At 49.7% G+C, this 21,437-nt stretch overlaps 1 protein-coding gene across 4 annotated transcripts in view; it reads right to left on the bottom strand.

Moving 5' to 3' along the window:
• Positions 1-21,228, bottom strand: part of LOC132401161 (MAM domain-containing glycosylphosphatidylinositol anchor protein 1-like) — a 49,319-nt gene extending 28,091 nt beyond the window's left edge. For all 4 annotated transcript variants that reach the window (XR_009514505.1, XM_059983073.1, XM_059983074.1 and 1 more), the window contains exons 1-5: positions 21,016-21,228; positions 20,225-20,364; positions 10,523-10,697; positions 5,162-5,361; positions 1,375-1,507 (exon numbers count right to left, since the gene is read on the bottom strand). Coding sequence is in view for 3 of the 4 variants with exons in the window: in XM_059983073.1 (XP_059839056.1) it covers positions 1,375-1,507; positions 5,162-5,361; positions 10,523-10,697; positions 20,225-20,364; positions 21,016-21,088 (721 nt within the window). In the remaining variant the exon portion in view is untranslated. The remainder of the gene's footprint in view (positions 1-1,374; positions 1,508-5,161; positions 5,362-10,522; positions 10,698-20,224; positions 20,365-21,015) is intronic.
• Positions 21,229-21,437: the final 209 nt, after the last annotated feature.

Genomic DNA, 21,437 nt, shown 5'->3' with positions numbered 1-21,437 from the left:
AATAGTGACAGGTTCCTCCTCATTGTTAAGACTCCCGATTTTTCCGTCAGCCCTATTAAGGGCCCGATTGATTTCCTTCAATTGTAAACACGGTGGGAGAGCAGAAACCTGATTGGATAAGGACTAGCCAGTCAGGAGGGACATACTGTGGAGGTATTAATACCACTAGACTAGACGTGCTCAGGCATTATCCCTGATGAAGATGGCAGAGCTTATCATCAAAAAGTTGGTTATAATTGCTAGCTGTACCTGTCTGGAAGCCTGAGAAGAGTTTATTCGCTGCCAAGTAATGTTGCAACTCTATAAAACCCTAGTTGGACCAACTTGGAGTTTTGTGTTCAGTTCTAGTCGCCTCATTTTAGGAAGGATTGTAGGAATCTGAAGACGCATACTCGATGATTTAGGAACAGCTTCAACAGATTTCTGAATTGATATCAAACCCATGAACACTACCTCACTATTTTTTCCCCTTTTTCACTATTTATTTAACTTTTTAAATTTATGCACTTTAATTTACAGTTTATTATTTATTGTAATATGATGCTTCCACATAACAACAGGTTTCATGACATATACCGGTGATATTAAATCTGATTCTGATATGGAAATTTCAGAGCGGGTGCTGAGGAGATTTACCGGGATGCTACCTGGATTGGAGAGCATGTCTTATGAGGATAGGTTGAGCAAGCTAGGGTTTTTCCTCTTTGGAGTGAGGGAGGGTAAGAGGTGACTTGACGGAAGTGTGTAAGGTTATGAGAGGCATAGACAGAGTGGGGATCCACTGGACAGCAATGGCCAATGGACATTCATTTATGGTGATTGATGGTAAGTAAAGGTTTGATGTCAGAGGTAGGCTGTTCACTCAGATTGGTGAATGCATGATGGATGAGGCAGACTCTTGATGATAGAAAAATGGAGGGCTAGCTGGGAGGCAGATTCTTGGCTCATCCTGACCATACTGACCACAAAGAACGGCCCCCACTGACCCTGCTTCCTAGCGCCTGATCCTCACCATTCTATTTCTTGTCCAGAAACATCTCCAATGCTGTGAGACTCTGTCCTACCGCCATCCCGTCCGGGAGTGTGCTCCCCAAACCCATCCCCACTCGGGTCTGCGGTTCTCAGCCCCCACCCCAAGCCCATACCCAAGAGCTTTAGGTGCTGTCCCTAACAGACACACACTGATCAGCCCACCCTCCGCATCCTCTGCTCCAGGGGAATCACGCCCAGCCCCCTCCACCTCTCCCGGGAACTGGAACGCTCCATCCTGGGCAATGTCGCCAGGATCTCCCTCCCACTGTAGCCCCTGCCCCTCTCCTCCCCATTCCCGAGCGCAGTCGGTATAATGGGTGGCGGGTGGGTGGGAGCACTGACCCGTGGTGTTCTTTAGCTGGAAGGAGGCAGATTTGTCAGGAATGTTGCAGACGTTCCGCACGGACACCAGGCAGGTAAAGTTGGCGTAATCTCGCGGGCGCAGGTCTTTCAGCTTCAGGACTTTGGTCTCACCCTGTGGAGAGCAGGCCATGGTCAGAGTAGGGACACCCACACACAGCCCCACTTGTGCAGCAGCTCTGTACTGGCAGGGAGGAAGGCCAAGCAGTGGGGGAAATCTGAGCAGGGCCCGGCGAGGTGGATGAATATGAGGAAAAGGGGTAAACGAAGGGGTAAGTGAAGAGTTGGGCAAGAAGTGGAAGTTAGGGTTTAGATGAGGGGGTAGGCAGAATGCTGGGTAGGTGTGGGAGGTAGGGGAGAGGGTGGGGGTAGTTGGAGTGATGGGCAAGGGGAGGAAGGGTAAGAGGGTTGTTGAGGGCTTAGACAAGGGGGTAAGATAGGCAGAGGGGGTGGGAAAGCTAAAAGTCAAATGTATCATTATTGCAAACAAGAGAAAATCTACAGTTGCTGGAAATCCAAGCAACACACACAAAATGCCGGAGGAACTCAGTAGGCCAGGCAGCATCTCTGGAAAAGAGTACGCTCGATGTTTCAGGCTGTACTGTCGATGGTACTCTTTTCCATAGATGCCACTGGTCTGCTAAATTCCTCCAGCATTTTGTCTGTGTTGCCCTGTATCATTATTGCAATGGAGTAAATGGAATTACTGAGGCATGAGAGAGGAGTTGGCCAAAATAGATTGGAAGGGGAAACTAGCAGGATAACAACAGAATTTTTGGGAGCAATTTGAAGGTGCAGAATAGATGCATCTGAAATTATTCTAAAGGCAGGATGAAAATGGAAAAGATAAAATATGAAGGTAAGCTGGTCAAACATATCCATGAAGATACCAAAAGTTTCCTCGGGTATATAAAGAGAGGCGAGAGTCTATTTTGGACCACTGAAAAATGAGCTGGAGAGGGAGTAATGAGAGATGAGGAAATGGCGGATGAACTGGATAAGGATCTTGCACCAGTCTTCACGGTGGAAGTGTTCACTGTGGCAGTATGCCGGAGGCTTGAGAGCGTCGGGGGCAGAAGTGAGTGAAGTTGCCATTACTAGGGAGAAGGTGCTTGGGAAACTAAAAGATCTGAAGGCAGGTAAGTCACCTGGACCAGATGGTCTACATCCCAGGGTTCTGAAAGAGGTGGCTGAAGTGATTGTGGTCGTATTAGTAATGATCTTTCAAGAATCAATAGATGCTGGGATTGTTCCGGAAGACTAGAAACTTGCAAATGTCATTCCAATCCTCAAGAAGGGAGAGAGGCAGAAGAAAGGAACCTATAAGCCAGCTGGTCTGACCTCAGTGGTTGAGAAGATGTTGGAGTCAATTATTAAGAATGAGGTCTCAGGGTATTGGGAGTACATAGTAAAATTGGCTGTAGTTAGCATGGTTTCCTTAAGGGAAAATATTGCCTGAAAAACCTGTTGGAATTCTTTGAGGAAATAGCAAGCAGGATAGACAAAGGAGAATTGGTGGATATTGTGTACTTGGATTTTCAGAAGGTCTTTGATGAGGTGCCACACAAGAGGCTGCTTAACAGGTTTACACGAAAGGTACCAGCACAGTTAGAAGAATTGGCTGACTGGCAGGAGGCAAAGAGTGAGAGCTGGCTGCCAGTGATTGGTGATGTTCCACATGGGTCTGTGTTGGGACTGCTTCTTTTTATGTTATATGTCAATGATTTGGATGACAGAATCGATGGCTCTGTGGTAAAGTTCGCAGGCAATACAAAGATAAGTGGAGAGGCATGTAGTGTTGATGAAGCAGAGAGGCTACAGATGGACAGACAGATTAGGTGAACGGGCAAAGAAGTGGCAGATGGAACACAGTGTTGGGAAGTGTATGGCCATGCACCTTGACAGAGGAAATAAAAGCAGAGACAATTTCCTGAATGGAGGGGAAGTTCAAAAATCCAAGGTGCAGAGTTCTCGTGCAGGATTCTCAAAAGTTTAACTTGCAGCTTGAATCGGTTATGAGGAAGGCAAATGCAATGTTAACATTCATTTTGAGAGGACTAGAATAGAAAAGCAAGGATGTAATGTTCAGACTTTATAAAGCACTGGTGAGGCCTCACTTGGAGTATTCTGAGCAATTTTGGGCCCCTGATCTAAGAAAGGATGTGCTGACATTGGAGAGGGTTGAGAAGAGGTTCATGAGAATGATTTTGGGAATGAGAGAGTTACTATATGAGCACCAATTGATATCTCTGGGCCCGTACTCACTGGAATTCAGAAAAGTGAGGGGGGGGGGATCTCATTGAAACCAATTGAATGATGAAAGGCCTTGATGGAGTAGATGTTGAGAAGATAATACCTATGGTGGAGGAGTCTGGGATGAGAGGGCACAGCCTCAGAATAGAGGGAAGGCCATTTAGAATGGAGATGAGGAGGAATTTCTTTAGCCAGAGAGTGATGAATCTGTGAAATTCGTTGTCACAGACAGCTTGTGGAGGCCAAGTCATTGGGTGTATTTAGGGCAGAGGCTGACAGCTTCTTGATTAGTCAGGGCATGAAGGGTTACAGGGGGAAAGCATGAGAATGTGGCTGAGAGGGAAATGGGTCAGCCAGAGCAGACTCGATGGGCCAAATGGCCTAATTCTGTTTCAATCTTAATATCCTCTCCAGGTGGTTGACTTGAGCTATTCAGGAGCTTGCTAACCAGTCGGGCAGGGGGATGGGAACCAGAGCAGCAGGTCAGAAAGTGGAGGAATTAAAAGGAAGGTGGACGTCATGGCCAGTCAGTCTATAAGGAAGGACAGGCTGGAGTAAGGTAATAGATCAATGGGGTGAAGTGTGTGGAGTAAGGGGTTAGGGTGAGGGACTTATAGCCTGGATCGGTACGTGGAATATGACTCAGTTGAGAGAGGGACAAGACTTTATACTTTAATATTCCAGGGTTTTGATGTTTCAGTTGGAGAGGGAGGTGAGACAGGAGTGAGTTGCACTATCAATAAGGGATTACAGTTGCATCCAGAGGCAGGGCTCATTCTGAAAATAGATACATCAGGAGCAAGAAGATAACTAGGGAAGATAATTAAGGGAGCTAGGGCTTTACTCTTTGGAGAGGAGGAGGATGAGAGGAGACATGATAGAGGTATACAAGATATTAAGAGGAATAGACAGTGGACAGCCAGCGCCTCTTTCACAGGGCACCACTGCTCAATACAAGAGGACATGGCTTTAAGGTAAGGGGAGGGAAGTTCAAGGGGGATATTAGAGGAAGGTTTTTCACTCAGAGAGTGGTTGGTGCATGGAATGCGCTGCCTGAGTCAGTGGTGGAGGCAGATACACTTTTAAGAGACTACTAGACAGGTATATGGAGGAATTTAAGGTGGGGGTTTATATGGGAGGCAGGGTTTAAGGGTCGGCACAACATTGTGGGCCGAAGGGCCTGTACAGTGCTGTACTATTCTATGTTCTATAAATGGGTAGGACCACTCAAGGAGGACCTGTGCTTGGAGGAAATGCATTTAAAGTGAGAGGGGTTACACTCACAGGAGATGAGTGGGGAAAGTTTATTTTTACCCAGGTGCCTGGAAAGTGCTGCCAGAGGTGGTGGTGCAGGAACGTAAGGTAGAGTCCTTGGACAGGCACCTGGTTGTGCAGAGACTGTACACAGAAGGTTAAGGGTGGGCACTGGGGTTCGGAGAGCTCAATGTTGAGGGACGGGGTCTGGAGGGAACTCCGTGTCCAGGCACGGAGTACAGGACCTGGTGACTCCACTGACCTGAGTATAGAGCGGCTCGTAGATGTCGACGCCCTGGTCCTGTTTCTGAATGACTATCTGACCGTCGCGTTTCCAGGTGAAGTGCGCGGGAGGGTTGGAGCTGACAGTGCAGCGGAGAAAGACCGTGCGCTCCCGGTAGTAGTTCTCGCCGCGGACGTCGCTCACGCTCTGGTGAACTGTCAGCACCGGCTCGTCCAGGTCTGCAACACAGGCACCATCAGAGAGGGCAGTCGTCCCGGTAACGAAGCGGGTAGCCCTGCTGGCGGGGGCACCATCAGATGGGGCGGTCGTCCCAGTGACAGAGGGAGGGGGATATCCCAGTGATGTAAGGTACGGTCCCGGGAACACTGTTCCACTTACAGAGACTCCTGTCGGAGGGAGCTGGGGTGGTCTTGGTAACGGAGGAAAACAGACAAAAGGGGATCTTCCCCCCCACCCCCATCTGCTTGGGAATGGGCCCAGGGCTCTGCAATGGCCCTGATAGTGATTGCTCCCCACAGCAACAAGTACCAGCCCCTGTGTCTGGCCCAAGGGAACAGGGACTTCCTTTCCTGCCAAGGGGCACCGGGGAGAAGGATGAGCTGTCACTGGGCAATTAGACCAATAAACCTCTCTTCAACGTGGCAAATGGTAGTGTGGGTCTCTCTGGCAATGAGGGGTTGACCTAGGCAGTGATTCCAGCATGAAGCAGTATACTTGGTAACAGCCCCGGCAACGAGGGGCCTTCCCTGGTAACAGCCCCGGAAAAGAGGGGCCGTCCCTGGTAACAACCCCGGCAAAGAGGGGCCGTCCCTGGTAACAACCCCGGCAAAGAGGGGCCGTCCCTGGTAACAACCCCGGCAAAGAGGGGCCTTCCCTGGTAACAACCCCGGCAAAGAGGGGCCTTCCCTGGTAACAGCCCTGGCAACGAGGGGCTGTCCCTGGTAACAGCCCCAGCAATGAGGGTAATGAGAGAGCATCCCCGGTAACAATCCCACAAATGATGGACTGCTCTCGACAATGAAGGACTGTCCCACCCCTCACCCCGACCCTACCCCCCACAATGAGTAACAACCAGGGCAATGAGACACCATCCCAGGTAAGAACACCACCATGAGGGCTATCCCAGGTAACAACCCCAGCAATGAGTGACCACTCCCAGTTACGAGGCACCTCCCTCGGAAGTAGTGAGCCAAGAACAGTAGATCACCCTTGACCACAGGAACGTGTCCCAATGCTGAGTCAAGAACAGCACCAGTTGGGTCAATGAGACCCAACATGGAATCATCCAGAACAGAAGCAGAATTATCGATGGCCATGTTACAAGATGTTAACACCCAGTGAACCTGGTCTATCACTGTGTGTGAGATGTTAGCACCCCGTGACCGTCATCCATGGTATGTGAGATGTTAACACCCATATCTCTGGTCCACTGGTAGTGAAGCACTCATTGTGTTAAAACTTTTCACAACTCCCCGTACTGTCCTCTGTTGCATCAATTTTTGTGTCATCTCCAGATTCACTAACCCGCCCATCTTCATTTTCATCCAATTCTTTTTTTTTCATCTGTCATATTTTCCTCATGTTTTTCCTCCCAAAGTGCAACACCTCACGTTGGCCCAGATTAAACTCCATCTGCTATTTCCCCATCCACATTCCCAACTGACCGATAATTCGGCTGAACCTTCTCTCCCACTCCACAACACTGCCAATTTTTGTGCTGTCTCCAACTTTCTCATCTGACCCCCTATGTATATTTTCATCCAAACCATTTATAAATATCACAAACAGAGGTCCCAACTCCAATACCTGTGGAACACCACTGACCTCCAGTGAGAGTAACATGCCTCCACCACTACCCTCCACTGTGAGCAAGCCAATTTGAAATCCAAAAAATATCCTTGGATTTGATGTGCCTTAACCTTCTGCATCAGCTTACTATGGTCAATGTCAAAAGCTTTACCAAAGTCTATGTAGAGGGTATCCAATTCCCTACCCTCATCACTTATCTTTGTCACATCCTCAAAATACTCATTCAAGTTTGTACAGAATGACCTGCCCTGCACAAGGTCATACTGACTGTCCCCAGTAACCCATTCTTTTCCGGGTGTGTGTAATCCCATCCCTAAAAATCTTCTCAAATAGTTTTCCTACCACTGATGTGAGGCTCAGCTGTCTACAATTTCACGTTTATGTCCACTGCTCTTCAAAAGAGGATCAACGTTGGCTGCTCTCCAGTCTTCAGCAACCTCACCTGTGACTAATGAGGGTACAAAGCACACTGTCAAAACCCCAGTCATCTCCTCAATCGATCCCATCGGGCCCTTGGGACCTAACCATCCGAATGCTCCTCAACAGGTCCAACATCTCATCTTTCTCGACATCAACATGCCCTAAATATCTGGCTAACCCCCACATTCTTCCCCTTGGTGCGTACTGATGTGAACTACTTCTTCAGTATACCCCTAGCTCCTGATGTAAATTCTTTCCTTTGACACTGAATGGTCCTTTCCTTGATGGCCCTTATGCTCTAAGCAGTGTACAGTAAGAGTCACTGAAAAGTACAGCTCTGAAACAGGCCCTTCAGCCCATCTAGTCCATGTTGAAACCATTTAAACTGTCTGCTCTCATTAACCTGCACCCGGACCATGGCCTTCCATACCCCTACCACCAGTGCACCTATCCAAACATTGCTTAAATTTTGAAATCAACCTCACACGCACCAGTTGTGCTGGCAACTCCTTCCACACGCCCACAACACTCTGAATGAAGTAGCTTCCCCTCGTGTTCCCCTTAAAGATTTCACCTTTCACTTTTAACCCATGACCCCCAGTTGCAGTTCCACCCAACCTCAGTGGAAAAAGTCTGCTTGCACTTAAGCTATCTATATCCCTCATAATTTTGTATACCTCTATCAAATCTCCCCTCAGTCTTTTACATTCCAAGGAATACGGTCCGACCTATTCAATTTTCCCCTATAACTGCTGTCCTCCAGACCCAGTTATATCTTTGTAAATTTTCCCTATACTCTTTCAACCTTATTTACACCTTTCCTGTAGGCAGGTGACCAAAATGGCGCACAATACTCCAAATTAGGCCTCACCATCATCTTATACAACTTCATCCCATCTCCTGTACGCAATACTTTGATTTAAGGGGAAACAGGGTTGTGAGCTCAGTGGAATCGATTCCACTGCAGGGTCGTTGTCAGAGCTGCTGGAGAATCTGAAGCACAGATGGAAAAGATTGAGGCCTCACCAGAAGGCAGTTACCAGCTGCAGTTCCAAACCACGCATCAGCAGTCTGTCTCCTGTCGCTGCGATACAACACATCTAGGGTCCCCAGGGTTGGTGTGACAAGGAATGCCTCCGAGAAGGATGGATCAGATTGTGACAGTGACAGAGGGATCCCCAAGCTGTCTGCCACAGGGAATTTCACAGCCAGGCCCCCAGCCGCACTTCCTCTATTAATTACCAAAGTATTTATATGACACCATGTACAACCCTGAGGTTCACTTTCACAACACACTTCTTCTGTGGAAGCTTATGTTGACCTTCCCCTCAGTGACTGTAGGGGGATGCCACCTCCAGGGCCTTTCTCCACCCGTTCCTGGTGATTGTAGGGAGATATCATTGCAAGGACTCACTCCGCCTGTTCCCGGTGACTGTAGGGTGATGTTGTCACCAGGATCCACTCCACCTGTTCCTGGTGACTGTAGGGTGATGTCGTCGCCAGGATCCACTCCACCTGTTCCTGGTGACTGTCGGGTAATGTCATCGCAAAGGATCCGCTCTGCCTGTTCCCGAATACTGAAGGGTGATGCCATTGCAAGGATCCGCTCTGCCTGTACCCGATGACTGTAGGGTGAAGTCATCGCAAAGGATCCGCTCTGCCTGTTCCCGATGACTGTAGGGTGATGTCATCACAAGATCACACTACCTGCTGTCGGTGACTGTAGGGCGATGTCATTGACAGGACTCACTCCGCCTGTTCCCGGAGACTGTAAGGTGATGTCATCGCAAAGACCCATTCCGCCTGTTCCCGGTGACTGTAGGGGGAGACTTTTCTCAGATACAGGAGCCAACGTTCAGAAGTATTGGGAAACTGGCTTTGCTCCTGGATGAAGGCCAGCAAAAGCTGCAGTTCTCATTGTGAACACACTCAGCGACCACTGACCCATCCTTCAACACCCGGAAACCAAGGTGGTCTCCAACCTCCCCACTGCCCTATGACATGGCATCCAGGTGAGCATGAGGACCACCTCCCTCGTCTCAGGACCCCTCAAAGGCAAGACAGCCCAATTGGGGGTGCTTACCACTTCCTCCGATGTCCCAGTACAGCCTTTCGTAGGTGGAAAAAGGGTCTGAGATTACAGCTCAGATTGGGCACAGTGCTGAGGTCTCCTGTATACCAGTGACCCCCACCCTCTACCAGGCTGCTGAACCCTGGAGCACTGGTAGTGGGAGAACCCCTGCTGAGGAAGAACAGTGGTTGTTCGGCTGGGGTAAAGAAAGACAATGATTGGTCAGATGGGATGAAGAAGGTGAGTGATTGGTTAGCCATGGCAGCGAAGGACACTGATTAGTCAGCATGGGTAAAGAAGGACAGTGATTGGTCAGTTGGGGTGGGGAAGGACAGTGATTAGTTAGTTGGGGTTGGGTAAAGGCAGTAATTGGTTAGCTGGGGTGGGGAAGACAACGATTGGTCAGTTGGAGATAGAGTGCTGTGACTGGACCAAGTCCATTTTGAAGTAGATGTTGTACATTTTGCTCCCCAGACGCCTGAGGTCAGATATCTCTCACACCAGTCCTGTAGCCACATCGGCCTTAGTGTCTCCACTGTCCAGTCCCACCCATGGTTCTGATCCCATTCCTGAACACAATCCAAGCCCCTACTCCCGACTTCAAAACCCCTGATCTGACCGCATTCTTGACTCCCATTTGATTTCTGACCCCAATCCCTGTCCCCACTCCCAATCCCCAAACCCCGGTTCCAGTCCCCATTCTCAACCTCAGACACCCAGTCCAACCCCACCCCCATCCCAAAGTCTCTAGTCTGAGCTCATTCCTAACCATGATCCCAGTCCCGATCCCTGTCAGTAGTTCCAACACCAAACCCAATCTCAGCCCCAACCCCAATTCCGACTGCAAACCCAAAACCGAACCCCAGCCCGCCATTCCAGACACCAAGCCTAATTCCGACCTCGGCCCTCTATTCCTGGCTCCAATCCTCTGACTGACCATTCCTGGACCCCTCCCCCAATAAACGCTGACCCCTGACCCAGACAGCTGGTGCTCTGGGGCTGATGGAGGGTCAGTTGCGGCCTGGTGGGTGAGACAGGTGACCTGTAAGTGTAAAGGTCAGAGGGCAGCAGTGACTCACACTGGACATCTACTCGAATGGACTTGATGGCAGGGCCACCGATCCCGTTCTCCGCTTTACAGTAATATCGTCCCCCCTGCCCGCGGTCAATGGAAGGAATACGCAGCGTCTCGTTAAACACCGAGCTCTCCTGCAGCCGGTCCGACGCGCTGCCCACCGTCTTTGTCCAGCGCACCTGCGGGGAGGGGGAGAGGGGGGGTGTCAGTGGGAGCAATTCTTCACCCTTTCCTCACAGCCCACCCACCCCTCCAGCAGAGAGACGGGGAGTAGGTGTCTGTGTCCTGGGGTAGTGAAGCCCCACCCACCTCGCTCCACACGGACACAGAAACCCTCAACTCCTGGTACAAAGGCACAGCCCCTCCCACAGTGCACTCCCTTCCCTCATTCCCCCCTCCCCACACACACACACACAAATCTATCCCTCAGCAACCCCTCGACTCTCAGTGTGCGGTCTGTGGGGAGTAAGGGGGAGTTCCAGTTCCCACAGGGAGACAGTGTGGTGAAGAAGTTTGACACACTGGCCTTCAGCAGGCAGGTCAGAGTATCGGTGTGCCAGGCATAGGAGGGATCTTGTTAATGTGGAAAGCGTGCAGAAAAGGTTCATGAGGGCATTACTGGGACTGGAGGGCTTTAGTTGAAGACTAAATAGGCTGGGGCTGTTTTCCCATGAGGGACAGAGGCTGAGCTTAAGGAGGATTCTGATGAGGGGTTTACATGGGGTGGGTGGTCACCGTCTTTTCCCCAGGGTAGGAGGGTTTAAAGGTATAAAGCCTAGCTCAGAGTCATTCAGCATGAACCCTTCAGCCTATTGCATCTGCGCCGATCAAATGCCCAACTAAGCTAGTCCCTTTTGCCTGTGCTCGGCCCATATCCTTTTAACCCTCTCCCATCCCTGCACCAGTCCCACACTCGGCCGCTTTCATGCCACCCTCGGAGTCTAAGCGTTGCCTTTCCCCTCCCACAGCAAAACCGTGCCCTCTGGGAAAGAGACCATGACCATGCAGCCCATCGATCCCCCTTGTGATTTTGCATCCCTCTGTGCCGGCACCCCTCGATCCGAGGAATAACTAGCAACCTCAGACCCTCAGGTCCTGCAACATCCTTGTTTACACACTTCGCAGCTTAGTGATGTCACCGCTGTGACAGGGTAACCAAAACTTTTGGAGAAGCCTCGCCAACATCCTGTCCAACTGCAACATCTGATCCCAACTTCGACACTCAATGACCTGACTGATGAAGGCCAGTGTCCCAAATTCTTCTTCACTAATCTCTGGCTAAAAACATCATAACCCTACAGAGAGCATCTAAAAGAATCATCAGCAGGGAAAAGATGAAATAAGAAAGCAAAACAATATCAAGGTGGATAGTAAAAGCTTTCTCAAGTATGTAGAAAAAAATGAAGGTGAAATGAGGGTGGATGTAGAACCACTAGAAAATAAGGCCAGAGAAATAATAATGGGGGCAAGGAGATGGCAGATGAACTAAACAAGTATTTTGCATCAGTCTTCACTGTGGAAGGCACTAGCAGTGTGCCAGATGTTGAAGGGTGTGAGGGAAGAGATGTGGGTACAGTTACTGTTACAAGGGAGAAGATGCTCAAAAAGCTGTAAGACCTAAAGGTGCATAAGTCACCCAGACCAGATCAACTGCATCCTAGGGTTCTGAAAGAGATAGTGGTAAAGATTGTGGAGGCATTAGCAATGATCTTTTAAAAATATCTGGACTCCAGCATGGTGCCAGAGGACTGGAAAACTGCAAATGTCACTCCATTGTTTAAGAAAGGAGGAAGGCAGCAGAAAAAAATTATAGACCAGTTAGCCTGACCTCAGTGGTTGGAAAGAAATTTTTGAGGATGAGGTTATGGAGTACTTGGTGACACAGGACAAAGTCAGCATGGTTTTCCTGATGGAAAATCTTGCCTGACAAACCTGTTGGAATTCTTTGAGGAGATTACAAGTAGGATAAATAAAGGGGATGCAGTGGATGTTGTATAATTGGACTTTCAGAAGGCCTTTGACAAGGTGCGACACATGAGGCTGCTTACCAAGTTAAGAGCCCATGGTATTACAGGAAAGTTACCAGCATTGGCTGATAGATAGGAGACAGAAAGTGGGAATGAATGGATCCTTTTCTGGTTGGCCGTCAGTGACTAGTGGTGTTCTGCAGGGGTCACTTCTTTTTATGCTGTATGTCAATGATTTAGACGATGGACTGCTTTGTTGTCAGGTTTGCAGATGATGCAAAGATTGGTTGGGAGGGGGGCAAGTAGTGCTGAGGAAACAGGAAGGCTGCAGAAGGACTTAGACAGGTTAGGAGAATGGGCAAGAAAGTGGCAAATGAAATACAACGTTAGAAAATGCATAGTCATGCACTTTGATAGAAGAAATAAATGCACAGACTATTTTATAAATGGGAAGAGCATCCAAAAATCTGAGATGCAAAGGGTCTTGGGAGTTTTTGTGCAGAGCACCCAAAAGGTTAACGTGCAGGTTGAGTCAGTGGTGAGGAAGGCAAATGCAATGTCAGCATTCATTTCAAGAGGCCTAGAAAACAAGAGCAGGGATGTGATGCTGAGGCTTTATAAGGCTCTGGTGAGGCCTCACCTTGAGTATTGTCAACAAATTTGGGCTCCTCATCTAAGAAAAGATGTGTTGGCATTGGAGAGGGTCCAGAGGAGGTTCACAAGGATGATTCTGGGAATCATACAAGGAATGTTTGATAGCTGTGGGTCTGTACTCACAGGAATTTAGAAGGATGAGGCAAGGCTCTCATTGAAACCTTTTGAATGTTGAAAGACCTAGACATGGTCGATGTGGAAATGATGTTTCACATGGTGGAGGAGTCTAGGACAAGAGGGCACATCCTCAGGATAGAGGGGCATTCATTTAAAACAGAGATGTGGAGAAATTTCATTCGCCAAAATGTGGTGAACTTGTGGAATTTATTACCACAGGCAGCTGTGGAGGCCAGGTCAATGGGTGCATTTAATGCAGAGTTTAATAAGTTCTTGACTGGACATGGCATCAAAGGTTACAGGGAGAAGGCCAGGGAGTGGGGCTGAGGAGGGGAAAATAAAAGAACAACCACGATTGAATGGTGGAGTAGACTCGATGGGCCAAATGGCCTAATTCTAATCTTATGTCTTATGGTTCTAAAAGGTTGCCCCTCAATTTTAAGGCTGTGCCCTCTAGTTCTTGATACCCCCACCATAGGAAACATCCTCTCCACACCCACCCTATCTAGTCCTTTCAACATTCGGTAGGTTTCAATGAGATCCCCACACATTCTTCTAAATTCCAGCAAGTACAGGCCCAAAGCTGCCAAATGCTCCTCAAATGTTAACCCCTTCATTCCTGGAATCATGAACCTTCTCTGGACTCTCCAATAACAACACATTCTTTCTGAGATATGAGGCCCAAAACTGTTGACGATCCTCCAAATGCAGTCTGACTAGTGTCTTATAAAGCCACAGCATCATCTCCTCGTTTTATATTCTATCGTTTATATTCTTGTTTTATATTACCACTGACTCGACCTGTAAATTAACTGTCTGGGAGTCTTGCACAAGGACTCCCAAGTGCTTTGTGCCTCTGATGTTTGAACCTTCTCCCCATTTAGATAATAGTCCGTACTATTGTTCCTTTTGCTAAAATGCATTATTGTACATTTCCCGACACTGTATTCCATCAGCCACATTTTTGTCCATGCTTTCAATTTGTCTCAGTCCTGCTGCAATCGCATTGTTTTCTCAGCACTACCTACCCCTCCCTATCTTTGTATCATCCACAAACTTTGACACATTGAAAGAGGATCTGAGGATCAATATTTTAAACTCAGAGGATGGTGGCTGTCTCAGGTAGGCAGCTTGGTCAGCATGGACAAGTTGGGCCAAGGGGCCTTTTTCCACGCTGTATCACCCCATGACATTTCTAACTTTCTTCACTTTTTTAATTCTCTCTCTGTCTCCTGAAGTTGTAGGCTGCCCTACCCAGTGTGACCAGCAGATGGAGCAGTGAGCACAGGCATGAGTTCGGGAGAGCTGCCCCCTGTCACCACCTCCCCAACAAAGATCTTGGCTCAGCCACTGAGAGGGAGCAGGTAGGCCAGGTTTCCCTCTTCCAGCATCACAGGGCAGGCACTGAGGTGTTGTCACCTTCTTGGGGCTGAGGGGGAACCTGGTGGGCAAGGGGATGGAGGAGGCAAGGGAGGGGGAGGAGTGAGGGAGAAGGGGGAAGGGGAAAAGTTGGGAAGTTATGGTTGACATTGGTCCGAATGATGTTGGATATTCAGGGTGGGGAATGGGAGAGAGGTCCAGATGTGGGTGGAGGGGGAGGGGGTGGCTGCTGGAAGGAGAAGCCATCTAGTCTGTGGGTCGTGCCCAGCGAGTGTGGGAAAGGAGGTGAAAACATGAGGGGGAGAGGGGCGGATGTGCGGGGGAGGGGGGGTTGGATGAAGAATGTGTGCACGTGCAAGGGGCAAGTGCACACACGTGGGGGGAGAGAGGTGCAGATGTGCAGGGGAAAGGAGCGGGCTAGCCGGTGGGGGGGGGCGCTTGCAGGAGTAGGTGTTTGCATGCGCAGGGCACAGGTATGTACCTGAGGGGGGCATAGAGATGCCAATGTGGGGGGTGGGGGAGAGGAGCGGGTGTCCGGGGGAGAGGTCTGGACTTGTGGAAGAGAGGAGGGGATGTGTGTGTGGGGGGGGGTGCTACTGTAGGAGCTACTGTCTGTGGTCTGTGGGTGGTGCCCAATGACCGTGGGGAAGCGGAGAGGTGCAGATGTCTGGGAGAGCCTCCTTATTTCCAGATCACTGGACTCCACCAGGCCTGTTCGGTCTGAGCCAGCTGCAGAGTGTTGGGAAGGGTTTATACTCCATTGGCTAGGACCGGGACACTCACACAACTAGTGAAGGGCAGGTGGGGGAGTGGGAGTGGGATGTGCGAAGGCCCAGGTCAGGACTGCGCAGCGTGATGACCATTTTAATGCAAGGGCGACAGGTGGGAACGGAGGGGGAGATGGGACGCATCGCCATGATTGAAATGAGGGAAGTTACCATTGAGTTGTACAGCAAAGAGGAGGCTCCACGGCCTGATTCACCCGCACTGTAATCCCAGTATCCACAGCTGCCTACTATACCTGTCAGCAGTACTCACTTCAACAGGGTTACACTACAGCCTCACCATATTCATGCAGCAACATAACACAGATGCAGGCCCTTCAGCCCATCTAGTCCATGCCACCCATGGTATTGACCCAGCCAAACCCGTTTTCCAGTGTTTGGCCTGCATCCCTCCAAGCCCTGCCCTTTCAGGCACCTATCCAAGAGCTTCTTAACATACAACAGAGTTGTATGCACAGTTCATGTTCTTCAGCCCACCTATCTAAACCTACTCCATGATCAACGAAGCCCCTCCCTCCTACATAGCCTAGAACTCTGCATTTTTCTTTCATCCAAGTGCTCAGAGTTTCTTAAATGTCCCTAATATATCAGTTGCTATCACTCCCAGCACTGTAATCCAGAAATCCACCAACCTGTATGATAAAAAAAAACTACCTGTCATCTCTTCTAAATTTTCCTCTGCTCACCATATCTGTTATTGGGTATTTCCACTCTGAAAAAAGTCTGGGGCTATCTGGTCGATCTATGCCTCTCATCGTCTTGTACACCTCTATCGAGTCCCCTCTCCTCTTCCTTTGCTAAAAGAAAAGCCCTGGCTGGCTCAACATGCTCTCTAATCCAAGCAACATCCTGGTAAATCTCCTCTGCACCCTCTCTGAAGCTTCCACATCCTTCATAAATGAGGTGACCAAAACTGATCACAGCCCTTGAACTGAATCTCTTGACTATTGAAAGCCAACACACCATACACCTTCTTAACCACCCTATCAACTTGCACAGCAACTTTGAGGGTCCATGCATATGAACCCCAAGATCCTCTACACTGCTAAGAATCTTGTCATTAACCCTGTATTCTTCCTTCAAGTTAAAACTTCCAAAATGAATCGCGTTACATTTTCAACACACACAAAATGCTGGAGGAACTCAGCAGGCCAAGCAGCATCTATGGAAAAAAGTACAGTCGACGTTTCGGGCCGAGACCCTTTGGCAGGACTCTCTTATTTGTGGTTGGATCACTTCACACTTTTCAGGGTTAAACTCCATCTGCCACTTCTCCGCCCAGTACTGCATCTTCTCAGTATCCTGTTGTAACCTATGGCGACCTTCCACACTATCTATACCACCACCAAACTACATATCATCTGCAACCTTCCTAACCCACCCCTCTACCTCCTCATCCAAACCACTTACTAAAATCACAAAGAGAAGGGGCTCCCAGGCAGACACCTGAGGAACAAGTTACTGACCACCAGGCAGAATACACGCCATCTACTGCCAGTCTCTGCCTTCTGTGGGCAAGCCAGTTCCAAATCCAAGCACCCAAGTCCCCATGAATCCCATACCTCCTGATATTCTGGACAAGCCCACCCAAGAGGAGCCTTGCCAAGTTCCGCACTAAAATCCATATATTCTAAATAATTCTACTCTACTTGCCTCGACCACTCCTTCTGGTTCCATATACTCGGCATCCTCTGAGTGAAGAGCTTGCCTCTCAGGCTCCTTTTAAATCTTCCCCTCTCATCCTAAACCTTGTTTGGACTTCCTCACCCTGGGGAAAAGACTGTTACCATCTATGCCTCTCATAATTTGAAACATCTCTAAGGTTGAAACATTCTTCTGAGCTTGTCCTTGCCTGGCCAGCCTCTCCCTGTCCCTCAGACCTCTAGTCCTGGCAATATCCCTGTAAATCACTTCTGCACTCTTTCTAATTTAACTACGTCATTCCTGTAACAGGGAAATCAAAACTGTACACAATACTCCAAGTGTTGTCTCACCAACAACTTGTAGAACTGCAACGTAATGTCACAACTCCTGTAGTCAGCAGGAATTAGAAATCAGAGATCTTGGGACGAACGGGGTTATAACATCTCAACAATGGCCTTAGTGCAGGGGGCGTAGTTTGTAAAATGTCTTCGGGGGTTTTGTGAAGCTGTGCTTAGGGAGTCCTACCGAGATAGGGGCTCTTCTTCACCCCATCTTAGAGAAGGTGGAGGAGCAAGTGACTGATGTCAATGGATGAATCCTTTGGGAACAGTGTCGCCATGCGGTAAGCTTAAAGGTGCAGAAGGTTGGCAACTCAGCCAGCTCCATCATGGGTATTAGCATCTAAGGCATCTTCAAAAGGCATTGCCTCAAAAATACCCTCATTACCCAGGACATGAACTCTTCTCATTGCTGACATCAAGCGGGAGATACAGGATTCTGAAGACACAAGCTCAGCGATTCAGGAACAGCTTCTTCCCCTCTGTCATCAGATTTCTGAATTAACAATGAACCCACGTACACTACCGCACTATTTTTTTTCCTCTCTCTATATGTTTCTTATTGTAAGTTATAGTTTTTCATTATTATGTGTTGCAATGTACTGCTGGTGCAAGACAACACATTTCATGATGCGCAGAATGTCAGTGATATTAAACCTGATTCTGATTCTGATGTAGTCACGGAAAGAGATAAAGCTGGAACTCGAGCTAGGGCCTTGAACTGGGGTAGGAGGGGTTTCAACTGTGTATGACAGGACCTGGGAGAGGGAGATTGAGAGCAGCTGCTGGAGGGGGTACACCATCTGAAAAGTGAAAGGAAGAGAGACACTGAGAGTTCATGGACATTGTGACCCTGAGGATGGTTAGTTCAGGGAACCCCTGGTTAATGATGGACGTTTAAGGTTTGATCAGGGGACAGAAGGACGCCTCAGGTATGGGAAATCAGTATCGAACCATTTGAGGTTTTTAGGGGATGCAGGAGAACTTAAGAAAAATATTGTGGGCAAAAAGGGAGCATGGAATGACCTTAGCAAGTAGGATTAAGGACAACTTAAAACTTTTTCTTAGTTCAAGGAAGGGAGTCTTACTTCAGGTGGTGGGGAAATTATTGCAGAAGATTGTTAGAGACAGGATTTACAAGCATTTGGAGAAACATAGTCTGATTAAGGACAGTCAGCATGGCTTTGTGAGGGGCAGGCCATGCCTCACAAGTCTGACTGAATTCTTTGAGTATGTGATAAACAACATTGCTGAAGGTAGAGCAGTGGATGTGGTGTATGTGGATTTTAGTAAGCCGTTTAATAAAGTTCCTTAAGGGAGGTTCATTCAAAAAGTCAGGAGGCATGGGATCCAGTGGACATGGCTGTATGGATTCAGAATTGACTTGTCCATAGAGAGCAGAGGGCGGGTTTAGATGGGGTGTTTCTACCTGGACATCAGTGACCACTGCTGTTCTGCACTGATCTGGTCTGGGACTCCTGCTCGTTGTGATGCTTATAAATGACTTGGATGAAGAAGTAGAAGGGTGGGTGAGTAAGCTTTCAGATAACACGAAGGTTGGTGGTGTTTTGGACAGTGCTGACGGTTGTCATGGGTTACAACAGGTCACTGTGGAGCCCATGACAACTGGGCTGAGGCATGTCAGATGGAGCTGAACCTGGCAAAGTGTGAAGTGATTCACTTTGGAAGGTAGAATTTGAAAGCAGAATGACAGGATTCTTAGCTGGATGAAGGATCAGAGGGATCTTGGGGTCAACATCCATAAATCCCTCAAAGTTACCACACAAGTTGATAAGAGTTGTTAAGAAGGAGTCTGGTATGTTGGCCTTCGTTGGTTGTGGGATTGAGTTCAGGAGCTACGAGGTAGTCTTGCAGCTCTATAAGACCCTGATTAGACCACACTTGGAGTATTGTGTTCAGTTCTGGTTGCCTCATTTATAGGAAGGATGTTGAAGCTTTAGAGAGGTGCAGAGGAAATTTACCAGGATGCTGACTGAATTGGAGAGCACGGGTTATGAGGAAAAGTTCAGTGAGCTAGGGCTTTTCCCTTTGGAGTGAAGGAGGATGAGAGGTGACTTGATAAAGGCGTCTGAGACACCTTCCCAGGGTGGAAATGGCTAGTGGGATGATTGGAGAAAAGTATGAGGGGGCGTTCATAGGTAATTTTGTTACACAGAGAGTTGTGGGTGCAGGGAACATCCTGCCAGGGGTGACGGTAGAGGCAGCTAGATTAGCGACACTTAAGAAACTCTTAGATAGGCACATGGATGATAGAAAAATGGAGGGCTATGTTGGGGGAAGAGTTAGAGCAGGTTAAAATGTTGGCACAACATCAGGAACTGAAGGACCTGTAGTGTCCTATGAGTCGTCTATTAAGTCCATTTGGAGCAAGGTAGTAAACCAGGGAAGGAACAGGTCCCCGTAGGAATCACTGGTGGGACTTCTGTGGGGAATCAGAGGATATTACCACAGATGGCTGTGGAGGCCAAGCCATTTGGTCTATTTAAAGGAGGGGTTGATGCGTTCATGATTAGTAAGGGTGACAAAGGTTGCAGGGAGAAGGCCGAAGAAAGGGGTTGAAGGGGATAGTAAATCAGCCATGTTGGAAAGGAGGAGCACTGTTGACGGGCCGAATGGCCTGATTCCGTTCCGATGTCCTATGTTCTTATATGAGTGAGAACCTAAATGAATTCCTCGCCCAACGATCTCCTTGCCCAATGCCCCTCCCCGTGGTCTACCCCCCACCCCTCCACTTAACCTCTCCACGAGCCCTGTGGGGAGGTGAGCGTGCTGCGCTGTGGTCAGGGGCAGGTGGGGGTACCTGTGGCCGAGGGTGCCCTGTGACGAGGCAGACGAGGACCAGGGTGCTGCCCTCTCGGATGGTGTAGACCCTTTCGCTCAGGTTGTCGTCCTTCACCACGCAGGCCTGGCCCGAGTGCACGATCCGCGCGTTGGCCGGAGCTGTGGACACAAGGCAGGGGTACAGAAGGGGTCAAAGTAGGGTCAATCCCGGGTTGGTGAATGGGGAGGGTCCTTCCGCCCCCTTCCTCTTTCTCCACCCTCCCCTCCATCCCTTACCATAAACCCCCCTGCCTTTTCTGGCTGGAGCCGTGGAGCAAACGGCAGGGTCAACGGGGAAGTGAGTTCCTCCCCCTCCCCACTTCCTCCCCTTCCCTCCTTTACCCACTCCCCTCTGCCCCCTCCTCGCCGTATACCTCTACCCCTTCCTGCCTCTCTCCCTTCCCCTTCAGCCTCAAACCCTTTGCCCCTGCCCTCCTCAATCACCTAACCCCCCCCCCCCCACCGCCCCCTCCCTTGTTTCTCCCGACTGTGTGGTTGACTCTTTCCCTTGATCTGACACTCTCTCGGCGTCTTTACCCCTCACCCCGCGGGTCTGTCCTGGTTTGAGTGAGGGGAAGGGGGAAGGAATCGGTGTCCGGTGCGGTCTCCGGGTGGTTCGGTGTGTCGGGGGTGTGTCAGCTCTGGTTCGGTGGTTGTGGGTCGTGTAGTGGCGAGGTGAGGGCTGGTGGGGAGGGTCGGTAGTGAGGTGAGTGGTGGTGGATAGGTGGGTTGGGGGTCGGGCTCCGGGACCCCTCTCCCGGCCTCACTCACCGTACACCCCCTGTCCCCGAGCGGTGCCGAGCAGCAGGGCGAGAGTCAGAGCCCGCAGCAGCCGGCGCTCCATCGCCGCTCCGCTCCGGATTCCCTCGCCCGGCTCCCCGCTCCACTCCGCTACCGTCTCCCGCTTCGCCTCCGCTCCGACTCCCAGTCCCGGTAACAGTCCGACCGTCGCTCCGGCTCCCAGCGCCGAGCACCTCTGCTCCGTTTCTGTCTCCGTCTCTCTGTCGCTCCTCCCCGCTCCTCCTCCTCCTCCCTCCCTTTCACATTCCCCCCATCCCCCTCCCGTCGACTCACTCTCCTCTCACCCACTCCCATCCTCCCTTTCACATCCCCCGCACCACTGTCGACTATCTTTTAAACTCTCATTCCTCCCTCACTCCCATCCCTCCCTCACTCCCCTCCTTCTGTCTCCC

Source organism: Hypanus sabinus, chromosome 10 (assembly GCF_030144855.1).
Source record: "Hypanus sabinus isolate sHypSab1 chromosome 10, sHypSab1.hap1, whole genome shotgun sequence".
NCBI classification, from domain to species: domain Eukaryota; kingdom Metazoa; phylum Chordata; class Chondrichthyes; order Myliobatiformes; family Dasyatidae; genus Hypanus; species Hypanus sabinus.
The sequence above is the reverse complement of the archived record's forward strand: the minus strand, read 5'-3'. Positions and strand labels throughout refer to the sequence as shown.